The sequence below is a fragment of the Ictalurus furcatus genome, chromosome 26 (assembly GCF_023375685.1).
Source record: "Ictalurus furcatus strain D&B chromosome 26, Billie_1.0, whole genome shotgun sequence".
Taxonomy (NCBI): Eukaryota; Metazoa; Chordata; class Actinopteri; order Siluriformes; family Ictaluridae; genus Ictalurus; species Ictalurus furcatus.
The window spans coordinates 15,029,616-15,057,583 of NC_071280.1; the positions used below are offsets into that span (position 1 = coordinate 15,029,616).

Genomic DNA, 27,968 nt, shown 5'->3' on the forward strand with positions numbered 1-27,968 from the left:
CTCGCCTTTCCTATGAGCTTGTATATGATAAGAACAGCTTATAGTTGTGTGCGTGAAAAACAAGGTTACTGTTTTCCAATGGCATCTTATAAACCGGTCTCGCATGTGCTTTTCGACATGGACGGGTTGTTGTTAGGTGGGTGATGTGTTTATTTACTCGAGAAGAGTTTTCGTGGGTTACCGGCTTCTCTTGTTTAGCTGTAAATAAATGGGCACGTCCATTCAAACGAATAAACAAACACTAATAGTTATGACGTAAGTGCCGGCATCACTTCCAAAATACTACTTTTTAGTTTACATTGTATATACACCTAAAATGTTTGCTCCCTGGCCTCGTTTGACAGATCAATGTTCAGCTGAACACTTCCGCCTTTGACGTGCACTACTTCCTGTATACGCACACAGCATTGCGTATGACGTAATGGCTTTACCACCTTATCTAGTGTACTAGATAATGTTAGGAATCAATATTGGGTTACGCCTTGAGACTTTTGAATTTCTGTACTGGATTCTAGTCTTGCTAAATTAGTCCCATTGAACACTTCCCAGGTTAACATGTGTGTGTGTATGTGTGTGTGTATGTGTGTGTGTGTGTGTGTGTGAGAGAGAGAGAGAGAGAGAGAGAGAGTGTTAGACCAGATTAGCACATCACATATGCAATAGAAGTGTGCTACAGGGCAGGCAATTGCACCTCTGCCATTTTGCCCTCAGACTGTACATGTGCCCTTGTGACCAGCGTGTATAATAATTGTATTTCATTCGGGCTCTGGGTGGCACACGGAGTAAAGTCGTGTGCCTGGAGTGCAGTTGCGTGTCCTGTCACTGGGGTCTTGCCCTCGCCTGGGCCATTTTCCAAAAACTGCTTCAGTGAGGCACAAAAGTAATATAACCAGTGATCGATGGGTTTGAGGGGGCGAGAGGAGAACCTTTGGTGCAGTACCTGGTGTATGTGGATATTTCATCTCAGCAGGGCTGCTAAGTCTTTTCAGGGGGAAGTATCTAATGCATGCCCTGAAAGTTGCTAGAAGTCGCCGGATGACATCTCAGAATAATTCGTATGTTAGTAGAGTCGTCACGGCCATTTGCTCATCAAATGGTGTTACATAAAGAAGGTTTTTTTTTTTTTTCACTTAAGACACTTTAAATAGAATAGAGTTTTATCAGCATATACTATTTTTATAAATTTGCAAAATATATATTGACAAAATATTATCATGGCTATCAAGAAGGCAGACATAAATAAACACTGGCAGTGAGTAGTCAGGAAATATACACCAAGGAAAATGGTTTTGGTAAAAGTGACTTGCTTTTGTTACTGGTAAATATCACCAAGGAGAGAGTTTAAAACAAAGGGGGAAAAAATGAGTCAGTGATTGGTTGTTGGGATCAATGTGGTCAATTATTAGTTATTGGGAACAGTGGTAATCAGTGATTGGTCGTTAGGAACCATGCTGATGAGTTTTGGTCTTTGGAACAATTGTGGTCAGTGATTGGTTGTTAGGAACCATGCTGATCAGTGATTGGTTGATAGGAACCATGCTGATCAGTGATTGGTCGTTGGGAACAATGGTGGTCAGTGATTAGTTGTTGGCAACAATGGTAATCAGTGATTGGATTGTTAGGAACCATACTGATCAGTGATTGGCTGTTGGGATAAATGGTGGTCAATGATTAGTTATTGGGAACAGTGGTAATCAGTGATTGGTTGATAGGAAACATGCTGATCAGTGATTGGTTGTTAGGAAACATGCTGATCAGTGATTGGTTGTTAGGAACCATGCTGATCAGTGATTGGTCGTTGGAAACAATGGTGGTCAGTGAGTAGTTGGCAAAAATGGTAATCAGTGATTGGTTGTTAAGAACCATGTTGATCAGTGTTGAGTCTTGGGAATAATAGTGATAAGTGATTGATCTTTGGGAACAATGGTTAAGTGATTGTTGGGATCAGTGGAGATCAGTGATTGATCTTGGGAACAGTAGTGATCAGTGATTGGTCATTGGGACATTCATTAACGTCTGTGCAACAAATGTCGCTAGATTTGTCGCTAGTCTCTATTTTGAAATAATGTTGTTAAAGAGATCTAATACGTCTCCAGTTATAGTAGCATAGTCTTACTCCCTGCTCACTGTTTCAGACAAAACTCCTAAACCACCTTTAAAGACACGATGCTATAAACTCTTTTTAATTCAGTGACTCTCTCTTGCGCAGAAAAGATCAGCGTTTGTTTTCTTGTTGAATGTCTGTAGTTACGTGTGAATAACAAGTCAGATTTCAACCCTCTTGATCCTGAAGTTTGTGGCCAGAAAAGTGTACAGGAGCGATGGGATCCTCCGTGAGAAACGCTGCATGCCTGGACTACATTTTATTTCCTCCTTGAGACCTTGTCTCTTACAACCGTTGGCGAGGTTTATCGACTATCTGTTTCTCTTACTGTGCAGATACAGAGAGGTTGTACACGGTCTCTTTCCAGGAGATCTGTGATCGGTTTGGGAAGACGTACACATGGGAGGTCAAATCCACAGTGATGGGAAAGAAGGCGTTGGACGCGGCCAGGATCATCCGAGACTCTCTGGAACTGCCCATGACGAGCGAGGAGCTGCTGGAAGAGAGCAGAACAATACAGGAACGTCTTTTCCCCTCCGCTTCGCTGATGCCAGGTACTTTACAGGAGATTTCGGTTGTGAGTTTAAATCCCTGGTCAACCAGAGAGCTATTTTTAGCCACTTGAGCGAGACCTTTAACCATCAGCTAGATGCTTGTACTGGCCTCACTTGTAAGTCGCTTTGCACGAAAATGAATAAATGTAAACGTAATGTCAATGCGATGTGGTCTTTCTTCCGTCTTGCTTCCAGGACTGCATCCACCGCTTTGCAGTTATATATGCTGAGAAACTTGCATTTGATGAATGACTGTAAAACCAGCGTGATCAGAGAGAGAGAGACGCTGCTGAAGTAATTGCGAAAGGTCATGACAATCGCTGATTCTAGCGCTCGTGCTTTCTTAATTAGCGCTTAACTAACTTTTGATAAAGCAGTGCGCATTATGCAGAGCGCCTCTGAGCTCGAGCAACCACTGTGACCTTTCGCTACGATCTGGGCAGGCACCCCAGAGCTAGCTCATTTTACCTTTTGTTCGCCGAGCATTAATTTCACAGCAGAAAAAAATAATAATGGGAGCCTGTGCCTGGTATAGGGTAATGTGTAGTCCATGCACATTCGAGCAGAACAAAGTAATGTGGCGCCTCTTAAAAAGCCATCTTCATCAGTTCAGTGTTCAGGATAATAAAGCACGGGTCAAGGAGCGCTTCTAATTACGTGACCGTTTCCAACTTGAAGTGTAAATCCAATCGGACGCCACCTGTTATGGCCCTTGGGTCTCCGTCCTGACCGACTCTGTTCTAACAGGCCGTATTTCCATTTCAATGACCAGGTGTGGAGAAGCTGGTCACACATCTCCATAAGCACAAAATCCCCATCGCCGTGGCTACCAGCTCGGCCGGCGTGACCTTCCAGATGAAGACAAGCCGCCATAAAGACTTCTTCAGCCTGTTCAACCATGTCGTTCTCGGAGATGACCCAGAAGTGAAGAATGGAAAGCCTCAGCCTGACTCGTTCTTGGTGTGTGCCAGCAGGTTTGACCCCCCAGCGAACCCAGAACAGGTAAGACATTCACGACTGTCATTTCCAGTTTATACCACAGCCTTGCAGAATTATTCATTCCAATCCGTCACAATGTGGTGATTCATTTTCCATCACAGCAGCTCTGACAAGTACTTCCGTCTCCAAGACGAATAGCAGGTTTATAACGATGTATACGCTCATTCTAATACATTGTTGTTTCTATGGTAACAGATAATTCACAGGACTTTGTTTAGCAGTTGCGTGACATGATTCTAAACCTAATAATAAACAGATTAAAAACTTGTTATATAACAAAGAAAAACATATAATTGTTGAAGCCGAATATAACTCTTTATAGGGTGAGGTTTTCTGAACATTTTTTGACATCTCAGACCTCAGTACTGTGTAAGAGTCAGAAGTTTTCCGAACAGATAATATTGCGTTCATCGTTCCTGAATAATTGCCATTGTGTCTCTTGCATTTGTTTGTCACGGTGTATATTTGGACAATCCAAACATTCCTCTTTAAAAACCATGGGGGGTGCAAACTTTTGCACTGTAAATGTATCTCTTCGTCTCATGTCATATGTCTATAATTTCTCTCACATGGCATTGGCTAAGAGACTAAGAAATGTGACTTGATTATAGAGATATTTAGCAGCAAGTCCAACTTGTTTTTGACTGTTTAGTCTACATTTGGTCAAATTGAACAGGTTTACTTTTTCTAATTACTGTATTCCACGGCACAAGTACAACTGATTTTATTCTCATGGTCTCATCTGTAATAATTAACCCACCATTTTATATAAACACTGCATTTTCAAACACAGCAGCAGAGTTTGTTGAAGGTAATTGGTTAAAATCAAATGGTAGAGTTGTTTAATTTAGCCCAGTACACGGGTAGCTGAGAGGGAATCTACAGGAAAAAAAAATAATAAAATAAAACCCTAGCAGATTTATTCTACTCAAAGCCTCCCATTTTTCTGTTTAATTGCCTTGTATAAATGCGCTAAGGAAGTCTGACAGGAAAGTCATCTGCAGATGGGGATTAACAAGACACACGTTTCAGTTTACAATGCTGTAAAACCTAATAAAAAAAAAAGAAGGAGTATTCGCCACAGGGAGAGGAGAAACACAGAGCAATAACTGTAACAGTAATGTCAAACTCTCTCTCTCTCTCTCTCTCTCTCTCTCTCTCTCTCTCTCTCTCGCTGTCTTTATTATAATTATATCATAGTAACACACATAAATCAACCTTCATCTGCACGACAACATTGTGATCAGAGGATAATATCTGCCAGCATTTTCTTCTCTCTCTCAGAATTGGGTAATTTGAGGTGTTCAAACAAACTGTGTTTTCCCGACATATTGCTAAGCTAACACTTTTAAAGTTGTCTACTTAACTATTGCTAAGTTATTTTCATTACCATGCAAGACAAATTACGTAGTGCTATGCTAAGACATGAGCTTTCTGTATGACTAAATCCTTTCAGGATCCTCATTTCTGTTTTTAATACAGTGCTACTTTCTCATTTTTCAATTTAAAACTTCAGTCTTTCACTTCCAGAACACAGATTACAGGTTACAGAGTGAAATCTGTGACCATTCAGACCATTCAGGCTAAACTAGCCACCTACACTCAGGCTGAACTAGCCAACTACTGTCAGGCTGAACTAGCCAACTACTGTCAGGCTCAACTAGCCAACTACACTCAGGCTGAACTAGCCAACTACACTCAGGCTAAACTAGCCAACTACTCTCAGGCTAAACTAGCCACCTACACTCAGGCTGAACTAGCCAACTACTGTCAGGCTCAACTAGCCAACTACACTCAGGCTGAACTAGCCAACTACACTCAGGCTAAACTAGCCAACTACTCTCAGGCTAAACTAGCCAACTACACTCAGGCTGAACTAGCCAACTACACTCAGGCTAAACTAGCCAACTACACTCAGGCTGAACTAGCCAACTACTCTCAGGCTAAACTAGCCAACTACTCTCAGGCTAAACTAGCCAACTACACTCAGGCTGAACTAGCCAACTACTCTCAGGCTAAACTAGCCAACTACTCTCAGGCTAAACTAGCCAACTACACTCAGGCTGAACTAGCCAACTACACTCAGGCTAAACTAGCCAACTACACTCAGGCTGAACTAGCCAACTACTCTCAGGCTAAACTAGCCAACTACTCTCAGGCTAAACTAGCCAACTACACTCAGGCTGAACTAGCCAACTACTGTCAGGCTCAACTAGCCAACTACTCTCAGGCTGAACTAGCCAACTACACTCAGGCTAAACTAGCCAACTACACTCAGGCTAAACTAGCCAACTACTCTCAGGCTAAACTAGCCAACTACTCTCAGGCTAAACTAGCCAACTACACTCAGGCTTTCGGAGTTACTGTAGCCTTCCTGTCATCTTCAAGAAGTCTCCTCATACCTCTATCATCACAAGACGTTTTCTTCATCAGAATTGCCGTTCGCTGGATGATTTATTAATTTTTTTCCAGAATCAGCAGTTTCTGAAATACTCAAACCAGCTCATGTGGCAACAACAACCATGCCACAGTCAAAGTCTGGAGAGAAGGCTTAAAATGTTCTGTGTAGAACATTACAAACGTTTTCCTTTTCAAAGAACCTCTTCATGAAGCACAGAACCCATAAGGCATACCTGTAGTGAATAATGAAGATAGGACTGTGAGAGAGGAACCAGTCGCACACCGTGTAGTTCTGTAAGTTGATAATGTTCTTGGTCAACAGGCGTTTGGGCAAATCGTTCATTTCGTCTCCATTAATTGCGTAGGTTTTATTGCTTTTGTGGCAGTGCGCACTGTCGTCATGAACTCGATAAAAAAAAATTTGTAACCCTCTTTAGACCACTTCTTTCTGCCATTAATGAGTCTTGTGCGTAGGTGAACGCCTCTCAAGTTGTACTGTGAAAGAGTGTGTGTGTGTGTGTGCGTGTGTGTAGATGTGTGTAAGAACAATATACTTATTGAGAGAGAGAGAGAGAGATCCTGGTTTTACTAAATGTTTACCTTGACACTGATTCCTGGGGGAAAAAATAACAATTTTTAAAACTGGGATGTTCAATCCATGTGTCTACAGTTTCAAATATCTTCACCAACATGATCAGTTAATAAAGCAAACACAAAGCGTTAACGATAAAAGGTGTGAGGAAGAATTTCACCTAACATTTCAAGATCCAAGATTTTAAGATTTTACTTCTTACGTACAGTGCTGTGAAAAAGTATCTGATTTCTTCTGTTTTTGTTTATATCTCATAGTACATAGTTTTAGATCTTATAACTGCAACCAAACTGCTTCCGATAACTGGAGATCAGTCTTTCATTTACTTCTAGGACTAGGACTTAGTCCTATGCTTTGGATCATCGTCTTGCTGCGTAATCCATTTGCGCTTGAGTTTCAACTTACGGACTGAAGACCAGACAACCTCCTTTAGGATTTTCTGGTAGATAATTCATGTTAACCTAAATTATTGCCCAGGCCCTGAAGCAGCAAAGCATCCTCACATCATTACACTTCCTCCACCATGCTTGATCGTAGGTATGATGATCTTTTTGTTTGGGTTATGCTAGATGTAACGTGCCTTCTAAACAGTTTCACTTTCGACTCATCAGTCCACAGAACATTCTCCCAAAAGGTTTGAGGATCATAAAGGAGTGTTTTGGCAAAATTCAGACGAGCCTTAATGTTCTTCTGGGTTAGCAGTGGTTTTCACCTCACCACTCTTCCATGGATTGCACTTTCACATTTAAATAAACCGACCGTTGCTGCTTTCACCTCCATGTTGTGCTACATTCCTGCTAATGTACAAATCTTTAACAGTGTTTACAGGAGGAGAGACGCAAGACAATTTCTTTTAGGAGCACTTGTGCTCCTAATTATAGTTGAAGTTTAGGGTTTTTGTTGTGTTTTGTGTTTTTTTTTAACATTTTTTATTTTTATTTTTTTTAGAGATGGTAACGTTAATGTGCCACAATATAAGTAAATATAAGTAGGCATGAGAAAACTTGAGCTGGACAATTATGACAGAATTTAGGAACATATTGTGAGCCAAGACACATTAATTTGCCTTCTGATAAACTAAATTTAACATTTTCAGTTAATTTTACAGACGGTATGCAAAAAACAACGGTTAACCTGTTCCACCTCGTAAACGAATACATTAAACCTCAATGTTCACTGTTTGAAGTCTGCTCCTCTTAAATATATTTAAAGCTACACTATTAGACATTTTCCACTGTCATGGTTCTGGGCTGGAGTCAGTTCTCGAACCGCTCTGTGTATATTGTGTATATATCTGAATAATCTCATATAGGATGTGATTGGGTGAGTCCATTGCAAAGAACTTTAGTTTAATGGTGTTCATTAAGGGATGCACCGATCAGGATTTTTACGACCGAAACCGATCCAGATACCAGTCTTTTTTTATTGAAACTTTAATCAGGAGGTCATAAACAGTTAAATCTAAGCTCTCTGCTCATGGTCACTGTTAATTAAATTAAAATAATAGCAATGATAAATACCGTTGGTTAATTGATAAATAAACAAGCACAAAATATTTATTTTAAAATATCTTAAACAACACAGAGTCCTAATTAAAAGTAGACTAACACAAGCATGATCCATATTAGGAAAAAGGCTAATAGCTTTCTAAGGAGATAGCGAACTAAGCTTAATGTCAAATTGATATTAAATGCAACCCATAGTAATTACACATTATTTCATTTCTCATTTTATTTATATTTTATGAAGTTATTATAATATCTATTTTTATATAAAATTATTTATTTATAACTAAGCACATTTTTGGTCTTTACATTTTATTAGTTTTCTGTTTGTTTGTTTATCAGTTGTTCCTTTTAGATCGGTTCCCCCAGTACAGTGTCCATTTCAGCTGATAATGTTGTGTTTCGGGGGGGATTAAATCAAAACATGGAAACTGGAGATGACTTTTCTAGTGATATCTGGCAACCGTGAGTTTAAATGAAGTGAATTAGAGTTAGTGAAGGAGAGCAGCAGCGTACTGCATGTTTACAGACCGAACAGTTGCTACTCTTGATTATGATAGGTGATGAATTATTTAATAAAGAAGTTTGAATTAAACCCACCTTGTAGCATTAGCATTATTATTAATTACTCCACGCAAAGCCTCTGTGTCTACTCGAGCAGGTGAAAGTTCAGGCCATTTTGCGGGATCAATAAAAGATGGCGGTTTGTGAGATCGGAGAGTTGAGAGAAGCAGATGATGTACAGAGTTACTCTCTTCATCATAATGGCTTCTCTGCAGTATTTACACACTTCTTCGGTTTACTGAGGTGATGAAAAGCGGTGTGAAAGTAACTGTTGCGCGGTGTAGATGCATTTTGGACTTCCTGTAGTTTTTATTCCGATTGTATTATACAACTCCGAACAGTTCACTCATACCGCTGCGAATAAATATTTATTCACAGTTGCACAAAATACTTTTCAATCAAGAGTGAAATGATCGCACTGTAGAGCCCTGAGTTTATCTGCAGAGTTTTTCCTGTTCGGCGTGATGATGTTTAATGTCCCGACAACCTCTGTAGTGCAATTTAGCATCATGTTAGTTTCATGATTTCCCCTCGTGCAAAGTGCTGGAGCGCGCAGCGAAGCTGGCGCTAAAACGCTAACTCCGTTTGCTGGTTTTGGCATTACAAAATGACGTCATCCCTGCGCCACTCTATGGCGATCGGCTGTAAGTGTAGGAAGCGCTTGATTTGATCTGCAGCGGAGTTTTCTATTCACGGAGGACGAAATTTAAATGTTAATATCACAGTCGATCATGTTCATTTAATCGTGGGCAGTCAGAATCGTAATCGTGATCGATATCCGATTAATTGTGCAGCCCTACTTCATGCTGTTGAAAAAGTTCTATTTAAGTGTTGATTTGATTGAACAGGATTTGCAGTAATCAGGTCTGGTTGTGTCTAGTCCAGCTGAACCCCATTATGAATTCAGGTTCATAGATTTGCAGAATTAGAGTGCTTTTATTATGTTAAAAAACAATTTAAATGCATTTTTGTTTCTTATAAAACAAGTTCTCTCCTTCTCTCTCTCTCTCTCTCTCTCTCTCTCTCTCTCTGTCTCTCTCTCTCTCTCTGTCTCTCTCGTTTCCCCTCGTGCTAAGTGTTGAAGCATTCAGTGCACATGCACTGCCCGGAGCGTGACAGCGCACGCTTCTGGATTTTCATCGACTTTGACTTTGTTTACTTTTGACACTCGTGTTTTGTTATGGTTTATGTCTTGTCTCTGCCCCTGTCTTCTTATTGGTTGTCTCTCTCACGTGTCATCATTATTCACAGCTGTTTTTTTGTTTTACGGTTGATTACGTTCATTATTTAAACCCCTCACGTGTCTTTGTTCAGCACGAGGTATCGAGTATCTGTACCGCACCAAGCCTTTTGACCCTCATTTTTTTCGTTTCATGGTTTTGACCCTGTTCTCGTCCTTGTTTCTTGATTCTTGACTAAGTCCAGTTTATGCCCGTTTGCCAATCGCCTGACTCCTCATTTGTTTTTGATCACGGCTTTGCCTTGCGTTCTTGGATTTGTCTGCCTCTCTCTCTTCAATAAAGTTCTTAACAGCACTTGTATCCTTCTCAAACCCATTACATGACTCTCTCTCTCTCTCTCTCTCTCTCTCTCTCTCTCTCTCTCTCTCACACATGGTTAGTAACCCAAGCTACAACCTTATATTACTCATAAACCTCAAGGTGAGAACTTTGTGTAAATACAAAAAAAAAAAGAAACCTTACACCATGACACTTCTAGACACATAGATCCAATCAACACTGTAGTTCTAACGTGATGCTCCTGATCCTAAGTAAGTGCACTGGGATTCCTTTCCCCATGTACAATGTTCCCAGGAATGTTCCTATATGATTTCCTACTGTATATTATAGCAATATTTTCCTATAGCAGTCATGTTTTATTGCTTCCTTATATTATGATCAAAACTTTATGCAAACTTGCTTGTTTGTATGTTTTTCACTGTGAGCATTTTGATTTAAATTCAGTAGATCTGCTACAAATTTTGCTTTCTGCCACTTCAGGACTGAAATGTTTGATAAATCATCTTAAATGATTGAACTTTCCTAAAGATCTAGGAAGGAGGATGGGCAGCCAGGTGTTAAATAGTGCTGCGGTTCTCCTGATGAGATATAAATGCGGTGCAGAGAGAGAGAGAGAGAGATAGAGAGAGAGAGAGAGAAGGAGAGAGAGACTCCACATGGTGCTCAGAGGAATAGTGAATGATGTTGTGCCCCTCGCTGGCACATCGATGTGATGAGAAAGCAAGAGCGAAAAAGACAAGAATAATAGTAGATGTAGATGGAAAAAAAAAGAAGAAAGAACAAGAAAGAGACAAAAAAGACTAGAGGAGGATACAGGAGGAACGGAAACGAGACATTTAGACGGATAAAAGGATTTCTTTTTTAAAAGTAGTTAGGCGAGGAGCTAAGTGTCTCACCAGGGGGTTCTCGCACAAGCGAAGCTCCCAGAGGGCTGAAGTCATAATCGGAACCCATTGATCCTGGATCTCTTTTTGTCTTGCCGCTCATGAAACATTTGTTCATCTGGCTTAGAAGGCGTCGTGTCGCACCCGTACAGCTCCAGCGCTTTGTTTTTCGTTTCTTTCTTTAAAAAAAAAAAAAAAAGTTATTAAGATGAGGTGCTCGGGAATTCAGGTGAACTGCACATGCACCTCTCAGTCTGCAGAAACATCTCAGAGAGAGAGAGAGAGAGAGAAGGAAAGAGTTGGTCACGTCGTGCAGACGTGACAGACAATGACAGAAGGAGGCCGAACGTGATGGAGAGAGAAAAAGGGAGACAAAGGGAGAGAGATAAAAGGCAGGCTTGCATGAATACTTAGCATGAATCCTGCCACCTGCACCACTCCACTGCATTCTTATCAAAATCTTTAGCATCACTTTTCAGAGCTTAGCTGGAGTTACACAACAGAGCATGCCCTCCTTCTCTTTTTCCTCATCCCTGCCTTCCTCACTTCCTCCCTCCATTCCCCTGCCATTAGCACTCTCAGTTCGCTTACTGTTGGTGTGAAATTGTAAACCTTCTTTTATACCACTTGGCATATCCTCAAGCTGCAGTTAAGAATAGATTAAATGTTTCGCATTTGCGTACCTTTTCGGCGCTAACGCGCTCACTGGAATTTATGCTCATTTAAATCTCTAAAGAGAAATCTCTTTCACCGGAATCTTGATTTTGAACCAGTACAGTTTTTCAGGATTTGACATGTTGACAGCAGCCCTTCTTTAAACCCATTGAATAATTAATGCCAGATCCTCTGCTTTGAATTATTCTGCAGTCTCGAGTACTTACACGAGAACGCTTTCCACTAGGGATGCGTAGATACCAGGTGATCCCGTTTGACGTAAGATAAGCGTTAATTGTCACGGTAATGACCGGACGACATGACATGACATGACATGACATGACAGTGATCTGGATGCATTTCACAATTAATGATGACGAATCAAAGAAAGCAGACTGCAAAATCGCTGTTTGCGAAAATATCAAGAGGAAGAACTATAGTGTCTTCCATCATACAATGCAAGCCACCTGATAAAACATCTTAAACATAAACTCAAACCGTTAAACGTTCACCGTTCACTCCAACGGGTGGGCGGGGCTTACCAGCGATCTACTCTCCTTGGTTGGTGAGGTTTGGATCGACAGCTGTTTGGACAGCTGAGGTTTGGATCGACCAGGAAGTAGAGACTTCAGTGGCGTGAATTTTGAAGAGCGTTCTGGATGCGGTTCTCTGTGTAGTTATACTGTTTACACTTACTTACTTAGTCAGTGTACTAGTTTGTAATTAACGTTTGAGGTTAGCTCTCAGGAGCGGCACAATCATCAGAGTCGTCGTCATCATCATCGTCATCCTCCTCCTCCTCCTCCTCCTCAACTTGAAACTCGAGCTGTCGATCCAAATCTCACTAGTCAATGAAAATCTAGTAAATCACTGTTAAGCCCCGCCCACACGAGACGTTTTTTTTTTTTCTTTCCAGAATGGCGAATGTAAACTCGTAGAGTGAGGACTTTTAACAAGACAAAACATCAGACATGCTTGTCACAAGTGAAGTAAACGATCTGTAATAACTGTAAAAAGCATTTCCGAACCCATCACTTATTATGTATCAAAGCCGGCGTTGTTTATTGTATCACCTACAAAAAAAAAAAAATACAATTAAATTCACATTAGTGAAACCAAGAACAGATCACATTAACCAGGTCTGTATATTGACCAGTTTTTAAATTGCTTCCAAACGCCTAATTTAACACATTTATTGAAGCATTCAGGAGCAATTTTTTAAAATTTTTTTTTTATGTAAATTAATTTTAAAATAAATACATTTTATTTATTTATTTATTTAGCTTTAAAACAGTCATTATAAGAAAACTGTGTCGTATTCGACTAATTCTCATCGTTTCAGATTCATTTTGGGGCTCAAATTGAGGAAGGATTAATCGATGAATGACCCGGATGTGTGTCAGTGGAATTACCGCGAAGATTAAAGATCGCTCGTATGGGATCACTACGTTTAAAATGAACGAGAGAGGGGTGGGGAAGGAGGACGAGATCAGCAGGATTTTTTTTTTTTCCAGATGCCAAAATTTCTTCCCATGCTGATCCTACTTTTATCATGTCTTCTATGAAAACTGAATAAGGCTCTAGAGCGCACATCTGTATTTCCAGGTCGGCTCGGTTCATGTCGAAATGTACTGCAGTGGGCTGCGGTATTCTTTCATATCTTGGATTCATGAATATTTGATGTCCAGGCTTTGTGTCATGAAGCGAGTAGAAACAGTTAAACATGAGTAAATAAAGTAAAATCCTGTTTCTTGTGTTCTCATTTCAAAATATAAAAAAAAAACAAACAAAAAAAACCACCACCTTACAACCGTGGATTTTTCTCCATTTTTCTACGGTCATACCATACGTGATGGCTGGGTCTGCGCTTGCGTTCTTGCATGCGTAAATGTGAGAGCTTGTTCTTCAAAGGGTGCCTTAGATCAAGATTTAATTTCTGATCATTATACAAGCGTACTTCTCAAGCGTGATCGGTGTGTGGCTTCTGATCCGGACGGAGAAAACCAAGAATTGACCTAGCTACATCTGACTGGTTTGCATTAGCAACGTGAGCATTAGTAAGAGCAAAGAGTGTGAACGAGGATGTCTGGACTCCTTTTGATTCATGGGAAGATGTTAGATAGGGTTACTGATAATGAATACCAAGTAGGCTTTCTTTCCCGAGGTACAGAAGCACCAGCTCACAGGTGAGTAATGAACGAACAGGGGCTCGTTCATCTCTATTCTGACCGGAGGCTAGGGAACGGACCCCATCCTTTTTTTTTTTAACTTGTCAACACCTGGGTGAAAACGGCCTGAAGGGAACCACACTTTGCAAAGGGTGGGTTCCATTTGGATTAATGTGAAGAGTGAGAGTTCATGTACACAGGTGGGAGCTACGTTCTGCTGCCATCGCTCATAAGGACAGCGAATTGTATTCCATCGTCATCTGTGGAAATACCAGTACATTAACAGCTGAAAGAGGGTCGGTGTGTATTTTTGTTATGATTATTTTCCAATCAAGTGACAATAATGATTTTGCATTAATTGCATTAATGTGGCATTAATGATTTTGGGTTGGATACAAGTTGGATACATGAGGAGGCACAGCGCAGACTCAAAATGCGAGACCGTGAGTTCAAATCCCGACAATGCCACTGCTACCCGTGGCCATGAATGAGGGGTGCAAAATTGCCCCTGCTGTCTGTGTGAGAAGGATGGCATCTTCTTTGTCCTTTGTCAATGAGAGTGACACCAATCATGGCTGTCTATGAATGCAGAAGAGGGCAGATAGCATGTTCCTTCAAGTGTTCCTTACACTGCTCTGGACACAGCAAAAAGATGAGGAGGCTGGCTTCATGTGCCTCAGAGGAAGCACACGCTTGCTCTTACCCTCTGGGGTTGGTAGCTGTTGTCTGATAGGGAAGAGCTGGCTTGTGGAGGTGTGGGGTGGAGAATGTGGAGTAGTGCCAGTTGACCAAATTGTGAACAAAATACAGAAAAAAACAACAACAAAACAACCAGCACCAGAGTTGAAGAAATTAATTCTCAGAACTTGGCCAAGACTATTTGTATAGTGTTTACTACACTGAATGGAATGTGTAATCAGATGCTTTTCACACGTCTCCACCAGTTCTTGCATTACCTTTCCACGTTTTTTTTTCCCTTTTCTCTCCAGATGCACGTTATCATGCAGACAGGTGCACTTTGCATCATTGTGTGTTTTGTAGATTTGGTGAAAATGCAGCGTAGTCCATCAGGCCCAGTGTCCTTCAACATCCTGTCTGGACTTGATTGAGGTTCTGGGTTTCTATGGGGTTACATCTCTGATTCCTTTTACCACATTGAGAAAACCGCACAAACAGCCAGTGAGTCAGTGCACCCCAGGGACACCGAGGGAAATTTAACCTACATTCCTGACCTGCCACAAACAATTCTGGTCTACTTTGTCCATCTACTTTCACAAATATATTCTGTAGAACACACAAGTATACACTAGATATAATTGGTAGATGGCTGTGTTTGGGTTCAAACAAGCCAGCCATCACACTCAATCACAACACCCAGACTCAACAGGATTGATGTTATTTGATTGACATTAGATAGTAGGGTTGTTCCAAGGAGTGATGCACCATCAAACAACTCTGTTTTCCAGTTACTTCCATTAGATTTACATAGTTATTTTGGAATGTTAATGTTTTTGAATGATAACTTGTGTGCTCCGACGTTCAGTTGCAGAACTCCTATGCAAAGTGGTTAACAGGTCAGGTGATGTAATATAATCGGAGTAAATCTCACTAAATATGATGGCTATTTAAGATTGTGAAGGGACAAATGAATCATTTTATCACACCAGCCTGTTTGTTAGCATTATCAGCAATAAAACTATGGCAGACATGATGCGATTTGAGCAAGAATCTGACCGAAACACAGTCAGCTTTGTTGCACATGCTTGAGATTCAGCGGGTCTCTTTGTATTTGATCCGATAAACATTAAAGCATTTGGCTTGCTGAACTGTGGTTGCAGTATATTTTCTATATGGCATATAAAGACTTGTTTGTTACTGAAACCTCAGTGGGCAGTTTGTATAATCGCTGAAGCTATTAAAGTAAGGTCAGAATCATGATTGTGTAGTTCACAAGGGCATGCGTCCTTTTATGGTCGGTTTCCTTCAGAAACTATTTTGTCAGAAGCTGTATAGGTGTGTGAGCATATGCGTGTGTGTGTGTGTGTTTTCATCTATTTGTACAGCGGCCCAATAGAGGGATTTTCCTCATTCGGGCTTTACTGCTCAAATCTCTGTTGGGTACTTTATCAAACCTGCAGCTTGAGTGGGGAGTCTTTACAGAGTTCACAACCTCTTGAAAAATGTGTGGGCTGCAGAACTCAAGTATGTTTGTGTGTATGTGTTTTCTGAGAAGCTTTGCTGTATTGATCAAAATCCTAACCTCATCTAGCTAGGAGAAAGGCCAGCCGAGTTCTGGGAAATGAGATATAAGACGAGAGATTAATTGAAACATACAGGATGCCAATGCTCTTCCCTTTTTTTTTTAGCTATTTGTTTTTAAGGAAAAGAAGGTAATGTTTTTTTAATTTTTTTTATTTTCTGCAAATATCAACGTAAAATGTCTTTTAAAGATGAGTTACTCAAGCCCTTTTCCTCAGCATGGAACTGTGCAACAGCCTGAAATTGCATTTATGGCTTGATCAATAAAGCTTTAGGGATGTGCTGACCAGTGTTCTCAGACATCTGAGAGAATTGTTAGGAAAAGCGACGGAATGTTTAGACAAGGAATTCACTCAACAGGGTATGCTAATGATGTTGAGGTTCACCTCTGGTTTGGTTATTCATAGTTTGCTGGTTGTGACAGATCTAGGACAAGACCAAGCTTGGCAATGTTTCTTTGTACTTCATTGGCCTCCATTTCTTTGATCTTCTTTTGCCTTCTTTCCTTGGTCTTCCATGTTGTTCCTTTCCTTGATTTTCCTTGGTGTTCCTTTCCTTGGTTTTCCTTGGTGTTCCTTTCCTTGGTTTTCCTTGGCGTTCCTTTCCTTGTTTTTCCTCAGCCTCCTTGTTCTTGGTTTTCCTTGGTGTTCCTTTCATTGTCTTTCCTTGGCCTTCTTGTTCTTGGTTTTCCTTGGCCTTCCTTTTCTTGGTTTTCTTTGACCTTCCTTTTCTTGGTCATAATGATAATGAGTCTTTATTGATCACATATACATATGCACAGTGAAATTATTTTCTTCGCATACCCCAACATGTCAGGAAGTTGGGGTCAGAGCGCACGGTCAGCCATGATACAGCGCCCCTGGAGCAGAGAGAGTTAAGGGCCTTGCTCAGGGGCCCAACAGTGGCAGCTTGGCAGTGCTGGGGCTTGAACCCCCGACCTTCCGATCAGTAATCCACTGCCCCCATATTTAGTGTTCCTTTCCTTGGTCTTCCATGTTGTTCCTTTCATTGGTCTTCCTTGGCCTTCCTTTTCTTGGTCATATTTGCTTTTCCTTTTCTTGGCCTTCTTTACTTGGTTTTCTTTGACCATCCTTTCCTTGCGTTATTTTTGGCCTTGGTATTCCTGGCCTAATGTGTATCTGCGAGGTACAAGTCAAGTGCAGCGCCTGGTTGCTTTGCTTTCGATCTGTGTATTGTGTTCACCGGTCTGCGTTTTGGACTGTTGACTTTGTTTGCACCACTACATTCATCGATGCCATGAAAGTATGCTCTGCTGTGGTCGTCGAGCTCTCTGCAGACGTTGAGTGTCAGTGTTCTCCGAGCTGCTCAACCCCCGAAATTTGTGTAGAACTTGTGTGTGTAGCTAAAATATTTATATCCTTAGCCATAATCCAACATTATACAACCCTTTGTGCAACTCATTTGCAATACTACATGATAAATGATATCTTTGCCGCACCATCAAGTACTGGCCAAGCTTTCATTAATGAGACTTTGCGGCCTCGTACAACCCACCTGTAAAACCGTATCGGTGTCTGGGCATGATACCAGGGGAAATCGACTTCATTGCCTCTGATTATCAGACTGCCTTCCCACTCATCTTCAGAATGAATAGCCAGTTTCAAATCGGCCAGAGTCCACCTGATTTCCCCCGCTTTATGGGAGCTGGGTATTAAATGACGGAACTGAAGCCGTGATGGCCAGATATTAGACCAGATCGTTTTAACTCACGGTGTTTAAATGCAGTGGCCATCTGTTCACATCTTGAAGCCTAAATAAACCGACTTATTCTTTTCTCTCGTCTCTCTGTGCTGTCTTTACTTTAGCACAGATAATAAACCATTCCACACCATCCCCTCTCAGGGTTGTCCCCAGGCATAGCGATCATTTTAAAAATGCAGCCTGTGCAATCTGTTATTGTCTTGAGAATAGGTTTTACATCCTTCTTTACAGACCTCTCTCTCTCTCTCTCTCTCTCTCTCTCTCTCTCTCTCTCTTACACACAAAATCACACACACATACACAGACAAACACACAAACACACACAAAGCTTATAGGCATATGTATGACGCATACACAGAGTCCACCAGTTGTACTTTCCTGTGCCCTGATGTGACATTATGACTTTTTTTTTTATAATGTAATGGTAGTAGACGACTGTTTAGCTGCTAATGCTACTAAAATTATGTTTAAAAAAAAAAAGTGTATTGTGGTCTTAGCCTGTGTGGTCTTAGCATTAAAACATAAGTGAAACAGTCTTGCATAAGTGGTTCCCAGCAAGCCTCTTTCTTTTTTTTTTCTCATGGTTGTCTTTGATTGTCGTTTACAGATTTTTATATATATTAAAAAAATATAGCTAGTCCATCGGTTCAAGAAGTAATTAGAAGATATAAGGAGTTACAGAGTTACAGACAACCATGCGATTGTCCTCACTGGCCTTATCTGAGTTGCAATGCCTTCATAAAGTGTGAATGTATAAATCAGTTCCCCAGGGCTACATTATGCAGTGCTCCATATGAGAGTTTGTGCCATGTTTTCTCGGCTTGCCTTCCTTCACTGCCACTGACAGGAATAGGTAATTTTAATGAGATATATTTTTTTTTTGTTCTGCCTGACAGAACTCGTGGTATTTTCTCTTCGGTTGTGTTATCCCACATGAGTGTGTCTTTATTATGTGGACTGTTTTATGCACCGTAGCTGTTTGCTCATGCCTTATGCACCACAAAGAGCCATAAGTCATAGGGACACACACTGGTCATCAGGCATGTGACATTTTCCCAGAGCGCAGGAGCACAGATGGCCTCTAATGTGTCAAATCGCGTCTGTATCATCATACACGGCTGCCAGCACTTCATGGTAAGCGTTAAAGGCTTGTGTGTGTGGGCGGAGTCTGGTCGACAAGATAGATAGGATCAAGTGTTAAACGTCAGTCTCGATGTGTCTCACACGTCTACCTTGTTTTCGACACTCTCGGTGTGAATGTAAACAAATCAACACCAAGCACAATGTGTCAATCCATTGAGATGATTTCATTCAAAGTTGTGCCCTGAGATTTTGATAGAAACATGCTGTTCCAAGGAGTGAGGTTAGTCTGTTACCGACCACATAGATTTACAGAGATATTTTATATCCCTGTATTCTATCTTATCAAAATAAGAGTGTGATTCTGTATATGAATTACCTTTTAAATGACTTCCACTGGTTGAAACTGGCGAGTGCAACAGCACTGTACTTTCACATGCATTTTGCAGCATCATTTTCCATCCCACAATAGCAACTTAAGATCCTCACTTGTACTTCATGTCTACCCACACACTATACTATACTTACTGACTCACTAAATAATTCTGCATGGGCTTTTGAATGTGTATAGAGAGACAGGAAGGAAGCCGTCCATTCAAACGCTTACACTGATTGTATACTGAAGGAGAGGTGAAAATACCTCCCATAAATAAGTCTTTTTAGAAGTTCTGGAAGCTTCAGGCAGGTAAGGGTTGCGATAGATCCAGAGTCTGTCTCAGGAACATTGCGTGCAAGGTACAGTAGGAATAAATAAAAATGGGACAAAAGTCCATCTCAGAGCTCGCTACAGACACCTACTGGCATGTTTTGGAAGGTGGGAAGAAACTGGAGAACCTGGAGGAAACACAATCAGATATTGGGAGAACATGAGCTTTAACCTGAGCTAGGGACTCTGGAGCGGTGAGGTGGCTACCCGTTGAGCCGACTTAATGTACTTGAGGATAAGGGTACAGTGGCCTGTAAGTGCAAAACATATTAACAATCCGTAAAAAAAAAACATAACCACAAAACTAAAAACAAATTCTAAAACACAACATCATTAACTTAAAACGGAAACACATGCTTGTTGATGACTGGACATGGCTTAAGAATTGAACTTTTACAGTCTAGTTAACCTAGTGAAAAAGATTTGCTGTTTTCTGAATTTGTTATCATGTTTTTGTTTTGCTGTTGTGTTTCTGAATTTATCATGTTTTTGTTTTGTTGTTGTGTTTCTGAATTTGTTTTCATTTTTTTGTTTTGCTGTTGTGTTTCTGAATTTGTTTTCATTTTTTTGTTTTGCTGTTGTGTTTCTGAATTTGTTATCATGTTTTTGTTTTGCTGTTGTGTTTCTGAATTTATCATGTTTTTGTTTTGCTGTTGTGTTTCTGAATTTGTTATCATGTTTTTGTTTTGTTGTTGTGTTTCTGAATTTGTTATCATGTTTTTGTTTTGCTGTTGTGTTTCTGAATTTGTTATCATGTTTTTGTTTTGTTGTTGTGTTTCTGAATTTGTTATCATGTTTTTGTTTTGTTGTTGTGTTTCTGAATTTGTTATCATGTTTTTGTTTTGCTGTTGTGTTTCTGAATTTGTTACCATGTTTTTGTTTTGTTGTTGTGTTTCTGAATTTGTTATCATGTTTTTGTTTTGTTGTTGTGTTTCTGAATTTGTTACCATGTTTTTGTTTTGCTGTTGTGTTTCTGAATTTGTTATCATGTTTTTGTTTTGCTGTTGTGTTTCTGAATTTGTTATCATGTTTTTGTTTTGCTGTTGTGTTTCTGAATTTGTTTTCATTTTTTTGTTTTGCTGTTGTGTTTCTGAATTTGTTTTCATTTTTTTGTTTTGCTGTTGTGTTTCTGAATTTGTTATCATGTTTTTGTTTTGCTGTTGTGTTTCTGAATTGGTTACCATGTTTTTGTTTTGCTGTTGTGTTTCTGAATTGGTTTTCATGTTTTTGTTTTGTTGTTGTGTTTAGTTTTGTTGTTGCATTTTCTGATTGCAGTTGCGTTTTTGCTTTGTTCGGGTATTTTTGCTCTTATGGGCCACTGTACAAGATAAATAGGGCGGCTGTGGCTCAGGTGGTAGACCGGGTTGTCCACTAATCGTAGGGTTGGCGGTTCGATTCCCGTGCCGAAATGTCCTTGGGCGAGACGCTGAACCTCACGTTGCTCCCGATGGCAAGTTAGCGCCTTACATGGCAGCTCTGCTACTGTGTATGTGTGAGTGTGAGTGTGTGGGTGAATGAGAAACAGTGTAAAGCACTTTGTAGAACCGCTAAAGTTAAAAAAGCGCTATATAAGTGCAGACCATTTACCATAAATCTGTATAATCTGAGTTTATTTGATTATATATGTTTAATGTCAGTGAAATCATTGAATTTTGTCCTAAACCAGTCTCCATCTTTGAGGTGCTGTTGATTGTTGAAGTTTTGCATATGTGCCTCGTTGACTCTGGAGCTCTGACTTTACCGTCTTTTTCGGAGACAGCTCTCGCTGTCATAATTAGTGGTGTTTGGGTGACTGTCCCTGTCTTTTCACTCCTCAGCTGCCAGCATGATTGACACGCATTCTGCCACTGATTCATACAGAAGCCGTGACTAATTACCATCTCTTTCCTGTCGTCCTTTACCATCCCTAATACGAAGAGAGCGATGCTGCTCCACGTCAAACGTCAGACACTGGCAAAGCCGATATTAGCTTTTGCTGCACAATGTTGAGCTTTTGTGTTTTTCTTCTCTCCCTCCCCCACGTTTTTCCGCTCTCACACTGTGAGAATTGGTGATTATAGGTCATTCGTAGTGCTCTTTTGTGTAATTAGGAGTTTTAATCGAGGCCCTTCGACACAATAGAATTAAGCGAAGCTTCCTTTTCTGAAGTGTGCCTCCTTTCCGCTGGCCTTTTATATGGGATGCTTCTACTTCGGTGTGACATCACACAAAGGCAATTAAGTCCATTCATATAGACCAATAAGTTCATTTATTTGACCTTTTTTTTTTCATTCTTCCCGAGTGCAGTTCCGTGTCCGCTCTACAAACCAGCTTGTGACTTACAAAGGAAGCACAATATCTTATAAGGACTCCTTAGAGCATTTTTCTCGTTCCAGTTTGGGTTAACTCACACCCTCCTCGTGTGTAGTTTCGCAGCAGGACTGCCTGTCAAGAGGCTGAGTTATAAGATGCAACTTGTAGCACGTATTGAACTGCCACAATGGGGCATCTGGATCTTGAAGGGTCGAAGAGGTAACTCTCGGCATGACGTCTTGTACTCCGGTTTATATAAGAACCACGAGGCCAGAAAGGGAAACCAGAGGGCAGAAAGTAAATGTGTTTAGATCTTCCACTAAGAGTAATTACATAGATTCAGTATTTTACTGCAGTGGTAGCCTTTTCAAAGCTTTCTCTAAACTGGGTTGATGAATGAAGGGCATACTTTGACACAATCATGGAAACCTTACTGACCTTTTATAGTACCTTTTAATCCTTTACTTTTATTTTATTCGTCTCTAGCAATAAGAGCTATTTCATCCACAGTGAATATACAGTCCCCTCTGAAAGTATTGGAATGGCAAGGCCTGTTTGTTTTTGTTTTTGCTATACATTTACGGTATTTGGCAGACGACCTTATCCAGATCGACTTACATTCAATTCATTTATACATTCAGGGTTAAGGGCCGTGCTCAAGGGCACAACAGAGGCGGCTTGGCGGTGCTGGGGTTTGAACTCACCACCGTCCAGTTGGGGGGTGGGGTTGGAGGTGGTTGGGGGGTTGGGTTATCCCTTCATGTTCCTCTTCAGGAGATGAAATGCTTCTGATCTGGATTAAACTCTGGTTATTGACTTGGCCGGTTTCAAACCTTCCACTTTTTCCCCCTGATGAAGTCCTTTGTTGAGTTGGCAGTGTGTTTCGAATCATTGTCTTTCTGCCTGATGAAGTTCCTCGTGATTAGATTGGATGGATTTCTCTGTAAATTGGCAGACAGAATGTTTCTGTAGACCTCTGATCTCATTCTGCTGCTACCATCACGAGGACATCAACTATAAAGATTTCTGAGCCTATTCCGGAAGCAGAACCATGCAAGCCCAATCCATGGCACTACCTCCAACATGTCTCACAGATGATCTTATATATTTTGGATCATGAGCAGATCTTTTCTTTCCATCAGTTTTGTAGAGGTTAATCTCGGTTCCAGGGGTTTTGTGGCTCATCTCTGTCTTTCTTTGCGAATTCCAATCTGGCTTTTTCCGATTCTTACGGCTCATGGGTGATTTCCATCTTGTGGTATGCTCTCTATATTTCTGCTCTCGAAGTCTTCTTTGAATGGTGGCTTATGATAACTTCACCCCTGCCCTGTGGAGGTAGTTGGTGATGCCACTAACTGTTGGTTTTTTTTCTTTCACAGCTCTCATAATGTTTCTGTCATCAACTGCTGTGGGTTTTTTTCTTGGTCGACCTGTTCCATGTCTGGTTGTTAGTAAACCAGTGGTTTCCTTCTTTTTCGGGACATTCTGATCCATCGTCTCGTATTCATCTCTTGACCTCAAACCCAAATCTCATCAATGCATTCATTTGTTTATTTGAAAAAGAAAATCAAGGAAAAACAAAGGGTGCTTTGTATTTTATTAGTTTTTTCTTGGCACGCACTGAAATAGTAAATAAATTATTTTTAATATTGATTTTTTTTTTTTTTCTCACATGCAAAGTGTCAAAATGAAATATTCATGAATCCAGATATGGAGAAATTACAAGTATTCTGTTCTACAGACTGTTCTTTGGGTAAGATGTGTACTCAGGGACCTTATTCTGTTTTCGTAAAAGATCATATTCATTGTTTTAAAGCCAAAAACTGTTTCAAACATCCCGTTGGTAAATTCTGTTTGCCCCAAATGAATATGACTGGACTCCACTGACTGATCGTCAAGGGTTAAAGCGTTAGAAATTTGACTTAATGGTGAAAACGTGTCTTTTTCTCTGTAGTGTCTGGTTTTCGAAGATGCACCCAATGGAGTGAAAGCAGGCTTGGCGGCTGACATGCAAGTGGTCATGATTCCCGATCAGAACATGGACCGCAGACTTACAAAGGAAGCAACGCTGCTGCTCGACAGCATGGAGGACTTCAGACCCGAACTCTTTGGCCTTCCTGCTTACGACTAAACGCCGTTTCATGCCTCAGCTTTCTCATAATCGGTCGATCTAAAATGGTATTAAGCTGTTATGAGCAGATGCATCAAGCTCAGTTCTTATGAGCCATGTAAACACTGTTGACGAGTTTGTCATTGTGATTTTTTTTTGCTATGTAATTAATACCAGGCTTACACTTGTATTAGGTTTCATTTTCGTTTGTACTTGGAGATGTTTCAAGGGATGAACTGAAAAGAAGAGACACTTACAACGTACAGTTCAATCTCATAATCAATATAAAGAAAACGAAAACAATGCTCTGTTTGTCTATTATGATTCAGAACAAAGTGTAGTAGTTTGGCCGTGCTCGTTATGCTTTGCTGGAAATTCGATCGAACGCGAGCGTAATCTGATTGGTACAGCTCAGTGAGCCAATCACAAGCCTTGATCTCTCAGCGCACTCATTATGCGCTCTCAGCGCCGACGGCTTGAATGGCACCCAAACTGATTTTGATTATGCCGCTCAATTAGGCGCAATCAAGCCATTAGGCCACATCGACCTTTTTTTCCTCTTGCACTTTACCCCCCTCTTTGCTAAATTAGTCACGGTAATGGTTTACTTCTATATTTAACACATCAATGATACGTTGTCCAAAGGCAGTGTAAATCCTCAATTATCGTCATGTACATAATCAAACGTTTCATTTATCCTTGTTTCCATTTTTCCTGTTAAGTCAGGTAGCAAAGCATTCCTAATTCTCATTCGTTTGATTTTTATTCTTTTTTTTTTTTTTTTTTTCATTAAACTGCTTTTTCGGCTCTTCAACACCCAGAGGGTTTTATTAAAATGCCAAAGACATTTTAAAGTTCCATGCAGCGTAATCCAATAAAAAGGATCTGAGCGACCGGGCATCTTTCATACCTTGGTTAGGCTGCTGTACGTCGCTCTTCTCCCCTCGGAGGGGTCCGAGACACTGTCTGCTCTCTCTGTGAGAACCCTCAGGGATGAAACACATTTCCATCTTCTCTTTTTTACTCTGTGTAGGTTATGGATCTTTCATCTTCTCATCCTTAAAGACGAGGTGGGGGTTGAGGGTGGGGTTCTGGAAGGCTTGTTCTTCAGCGTGATTCTTACCCATGGGTCTTTTACATGCTGTTCTGCACAGGAAACCTGAAGGCAGGGGTTTGAAGTGCAAGAGCTGCCTGAGTGTGTGTGTGTGTGTGTGTGTGTGTGTGTTTGGGTTGGAGCACAAAAAATCTGTATCTTCATGAAGAACAGATCTGCAACACGAAGTGAACAAAACGTCCTGGCTCGAAGAGTGTTTGAAACAATGAAGTGCATTTGCAATACATGTGTTAGTTTGATGAACAAGCACATAACACACCAGAAGAACAAGAAGACTGGTTATAACAAAGAGGCATTTGTATGTTACTGCTTGTGTACACAACAAAAAAAAAAAAAAAAAGTGAAGAAAAGGACTTAGCAGGTGGTGTGACAAATGAAGCCGATGCGTGGGAGAGCATCTAAACAACTGCTTTTCTCAACTCATAAATGTGTGAATTGAACCATGGGTTGTTTTGATCACCTGTTTGAGAAGAAAAATGAAACTGACACTCACACCATGATACAAATAACGGATTCATCTCACTCACTGTCCACTGGAACGGGAACACCTTTACCCCTGCTCTTTCATGCAATTATCAAATCAGCCAATCATATGGCAGCAATGCAATCCATCTCGTAAAAGCGTCAGTTAATGTTCACATCGAACATCATCATGGGGAAATAAAGGTGATCTCAGTGACTTTGACCATGGTCATGGTCATGGTTGTTGGTGCCAGATCGACAACAGGTTTGAGTATTTCAGAAACTGGCGATTTCCTTGGATTTTTACGCCCCAACAGTCTCGCAAAACAATTTACAGAGAAAACCTCCAGTGAGTAGAAGTGGGCGGAGCCACCTTGTTTATGAGAGAGGTCAGAGAAGAATGAGCACACTTTTTTGAGCTGACAGCAAGGCTACACTAAGTCAAATGAAGACACTTTACAACCGTGGTGAGCAGAAAAGCATCTCACGTTGAACCTTGAGGTGGATGGGCTTCGATTGTAGAACACCACACCGGGTTCCGCTCGGGTCAGCTAAGAACAGGAATCTGAGACTACAGTGGGCACAAGCTCATGGACTTTTGAAGATTAGATAAAGACTGTCTGGTCTTTTCTGTGTAAAAATCGGGATACTCAAACCAGCCTCAAAATCTGGCACCGTCAACCATGCCGCGGTCAAAGTCGCCGAGATTGACCTGCGCACATGATTGGCTGATTGCATAAGTGCTTGAATGTGCAAGTGTACACGTGTTCCTAATAAAGTGGATGATGAGTGTCCTGCAAAACTCAGCAGTGCTTCTGAGTGACCAGACTCTGCAAGGTTTGTAAGGTTTGTAATGCCTCATTTAAACCATCTAGGTGAGGTTTAACATCATGCAAGCATCAGCCAAAAGAAAACAAGAGCTCGGAATAATTGCTATGCAAATTACCATCAGATTTCATGGCCACGCTATTAACTTTTTTATTCATCGTGAAGAAATAGGTTTAATAATCAGAGAATAAACTCTGCTTCATATTTACTTTGGCAAAAAGTTTGTATTCGGTGTATTTACTTAGACTATGCGATGGAGACTATACAGTCCATACAGGATTTTGAGGAGATTTTTTTGTGATTGCTGTGGCTAAAACTGCTCGATTTTGCTACGGCTTTTTTCAAAATTTGCGATGTAACTCTCAGAGGTTTTTTTTGTGTGTGTGTGTGTGTGTGTGTGTGTGTGTGCGCTTTTCTCTGGAAAACTACTTGAATTGGCGAAATTGCAATCGCATGAAATAGTTTCGCACGCTCTTTCGCAGCGATGTTTGTTGGTAAATGAGACCTTTAGCTGTGCTCATGTCCGAAGCACGAGAACCGAAGAGGGCTTTGGCTGAATGCGTGTGGTGATGACGTCACATGATGTGCCTTGGCCCAAGTCTGCGGGACATCTGCGTTAATTTTGAAAAATCGAACGCTCCTCCGAATATCGTGGAGTTTGCTTGATTTTGCGTTCATTTCTACGATCGCGAAATGCCGAAATCCTTGACGGATGGACTTTAACTATATTATAGCTACACGATTCTGAATCCCGCCACGAAGAGCAATCTGGATGACTGTAGCGTGAAAGTCAGCTACCATAGTCACTTCCTACAGATGTCACTTCATGGTTAAAAACCCTGACAGAAAATAAAGATGCTAGCCAGAGTCGAGTGATGCTTTTATTTACAACGCAAGGACCTCAGCTCATAGCTAAACCGTCCACCAAAGATTTAGTTCTTTGTGCTACATGTATAACATTATTAGGACACAATAAGGATTTTGGTTACACTGTTGTCTGACAAGATCATTTTCCTCAGTCTGTATTAATGCACTTAACTGGCTCACCATATTACGTTACTTTTAAGTTTATAGCCAACGAAAGCATGGGACTGGGCAGCACACTGGAGCGTCTATAAAGAAGTGAAAAATATATCTGTCGTTTGTACACCCCTGCTGGTTTTGTTGTTGTTGTTGGACTGGACTTTTACTTCAATTGTCAATCATACTGTAAGCCTCTTAGCAGTTCCTCCTGTTAGCTCTTCACGGACACACATTCGTTTCAATTGCGAGGCAGTCAAAATAGCAAGGGAAACTTCTTTCATGCTGGCAGATAGACGACTGACAGAAATGATGGTTGTATGTGAGAGAAGCGGAATATCGCGGGTTAGAAGTAGCCTAGTCAAAGTCGCTGTACTTTGTAAATTAAGCCATTAGTTTGTTCATGTTGTTGGAAATACAACCAGTTACTT

The 27,968-nt window shown here is 40.7% G+C and overlaps 1 protein-coding gene across 1 annotated transcript; it reads left to right on the top strand.

The window, feature by feature from the left end:
- On the top strand, window positions 1-25,440 carry pudp (pseudouridine 5'-phosphatase). Its single transcript, XM_053615692.1, has 4 exons — window positions 1-136; window positions 2,440-2,658; window positions 3,431-3,660; window positions 23,958-25,440. The coding sequence occupies exons 1-4, from the start codon at window positions 13-15 to the stop codon at window positions 24,132-24,134; spliced, it is 750 nt and encodes a 249-aa protein (XP_053471667.1). The 5' UTR covers window positions 1-12; the 3' UTR covers window positions 24,135-25,440.
- Window positions 25,441-27,968: the final 2,528 nt, after the last annotated feature.

Excerpts from the sequence above, each read along its gene's own strand:
- pudp (XM_053615692.1), top strand. The coding sequence starts at position 13 with ATGAGCTTGTATATGATAAGAACAGCTTATAGTTGTGTGCGTGAAAAA. Across the intron at positions 137-2,439 it reads CATGGACGGGTTGTTGTTAG|ATACAGAGAGGTTGTACACG; the intron begins GTGGGTGATGTG and ends CTTACTGTGCAG. Across the intron at positions 2,659-3,430 it reads CTCCGCTTCGCTGATGCCAG|GTGTGGAGAAGCTGGTCACA; the intron begins GTACTTTACAGG and ends TTCAATGACCAG.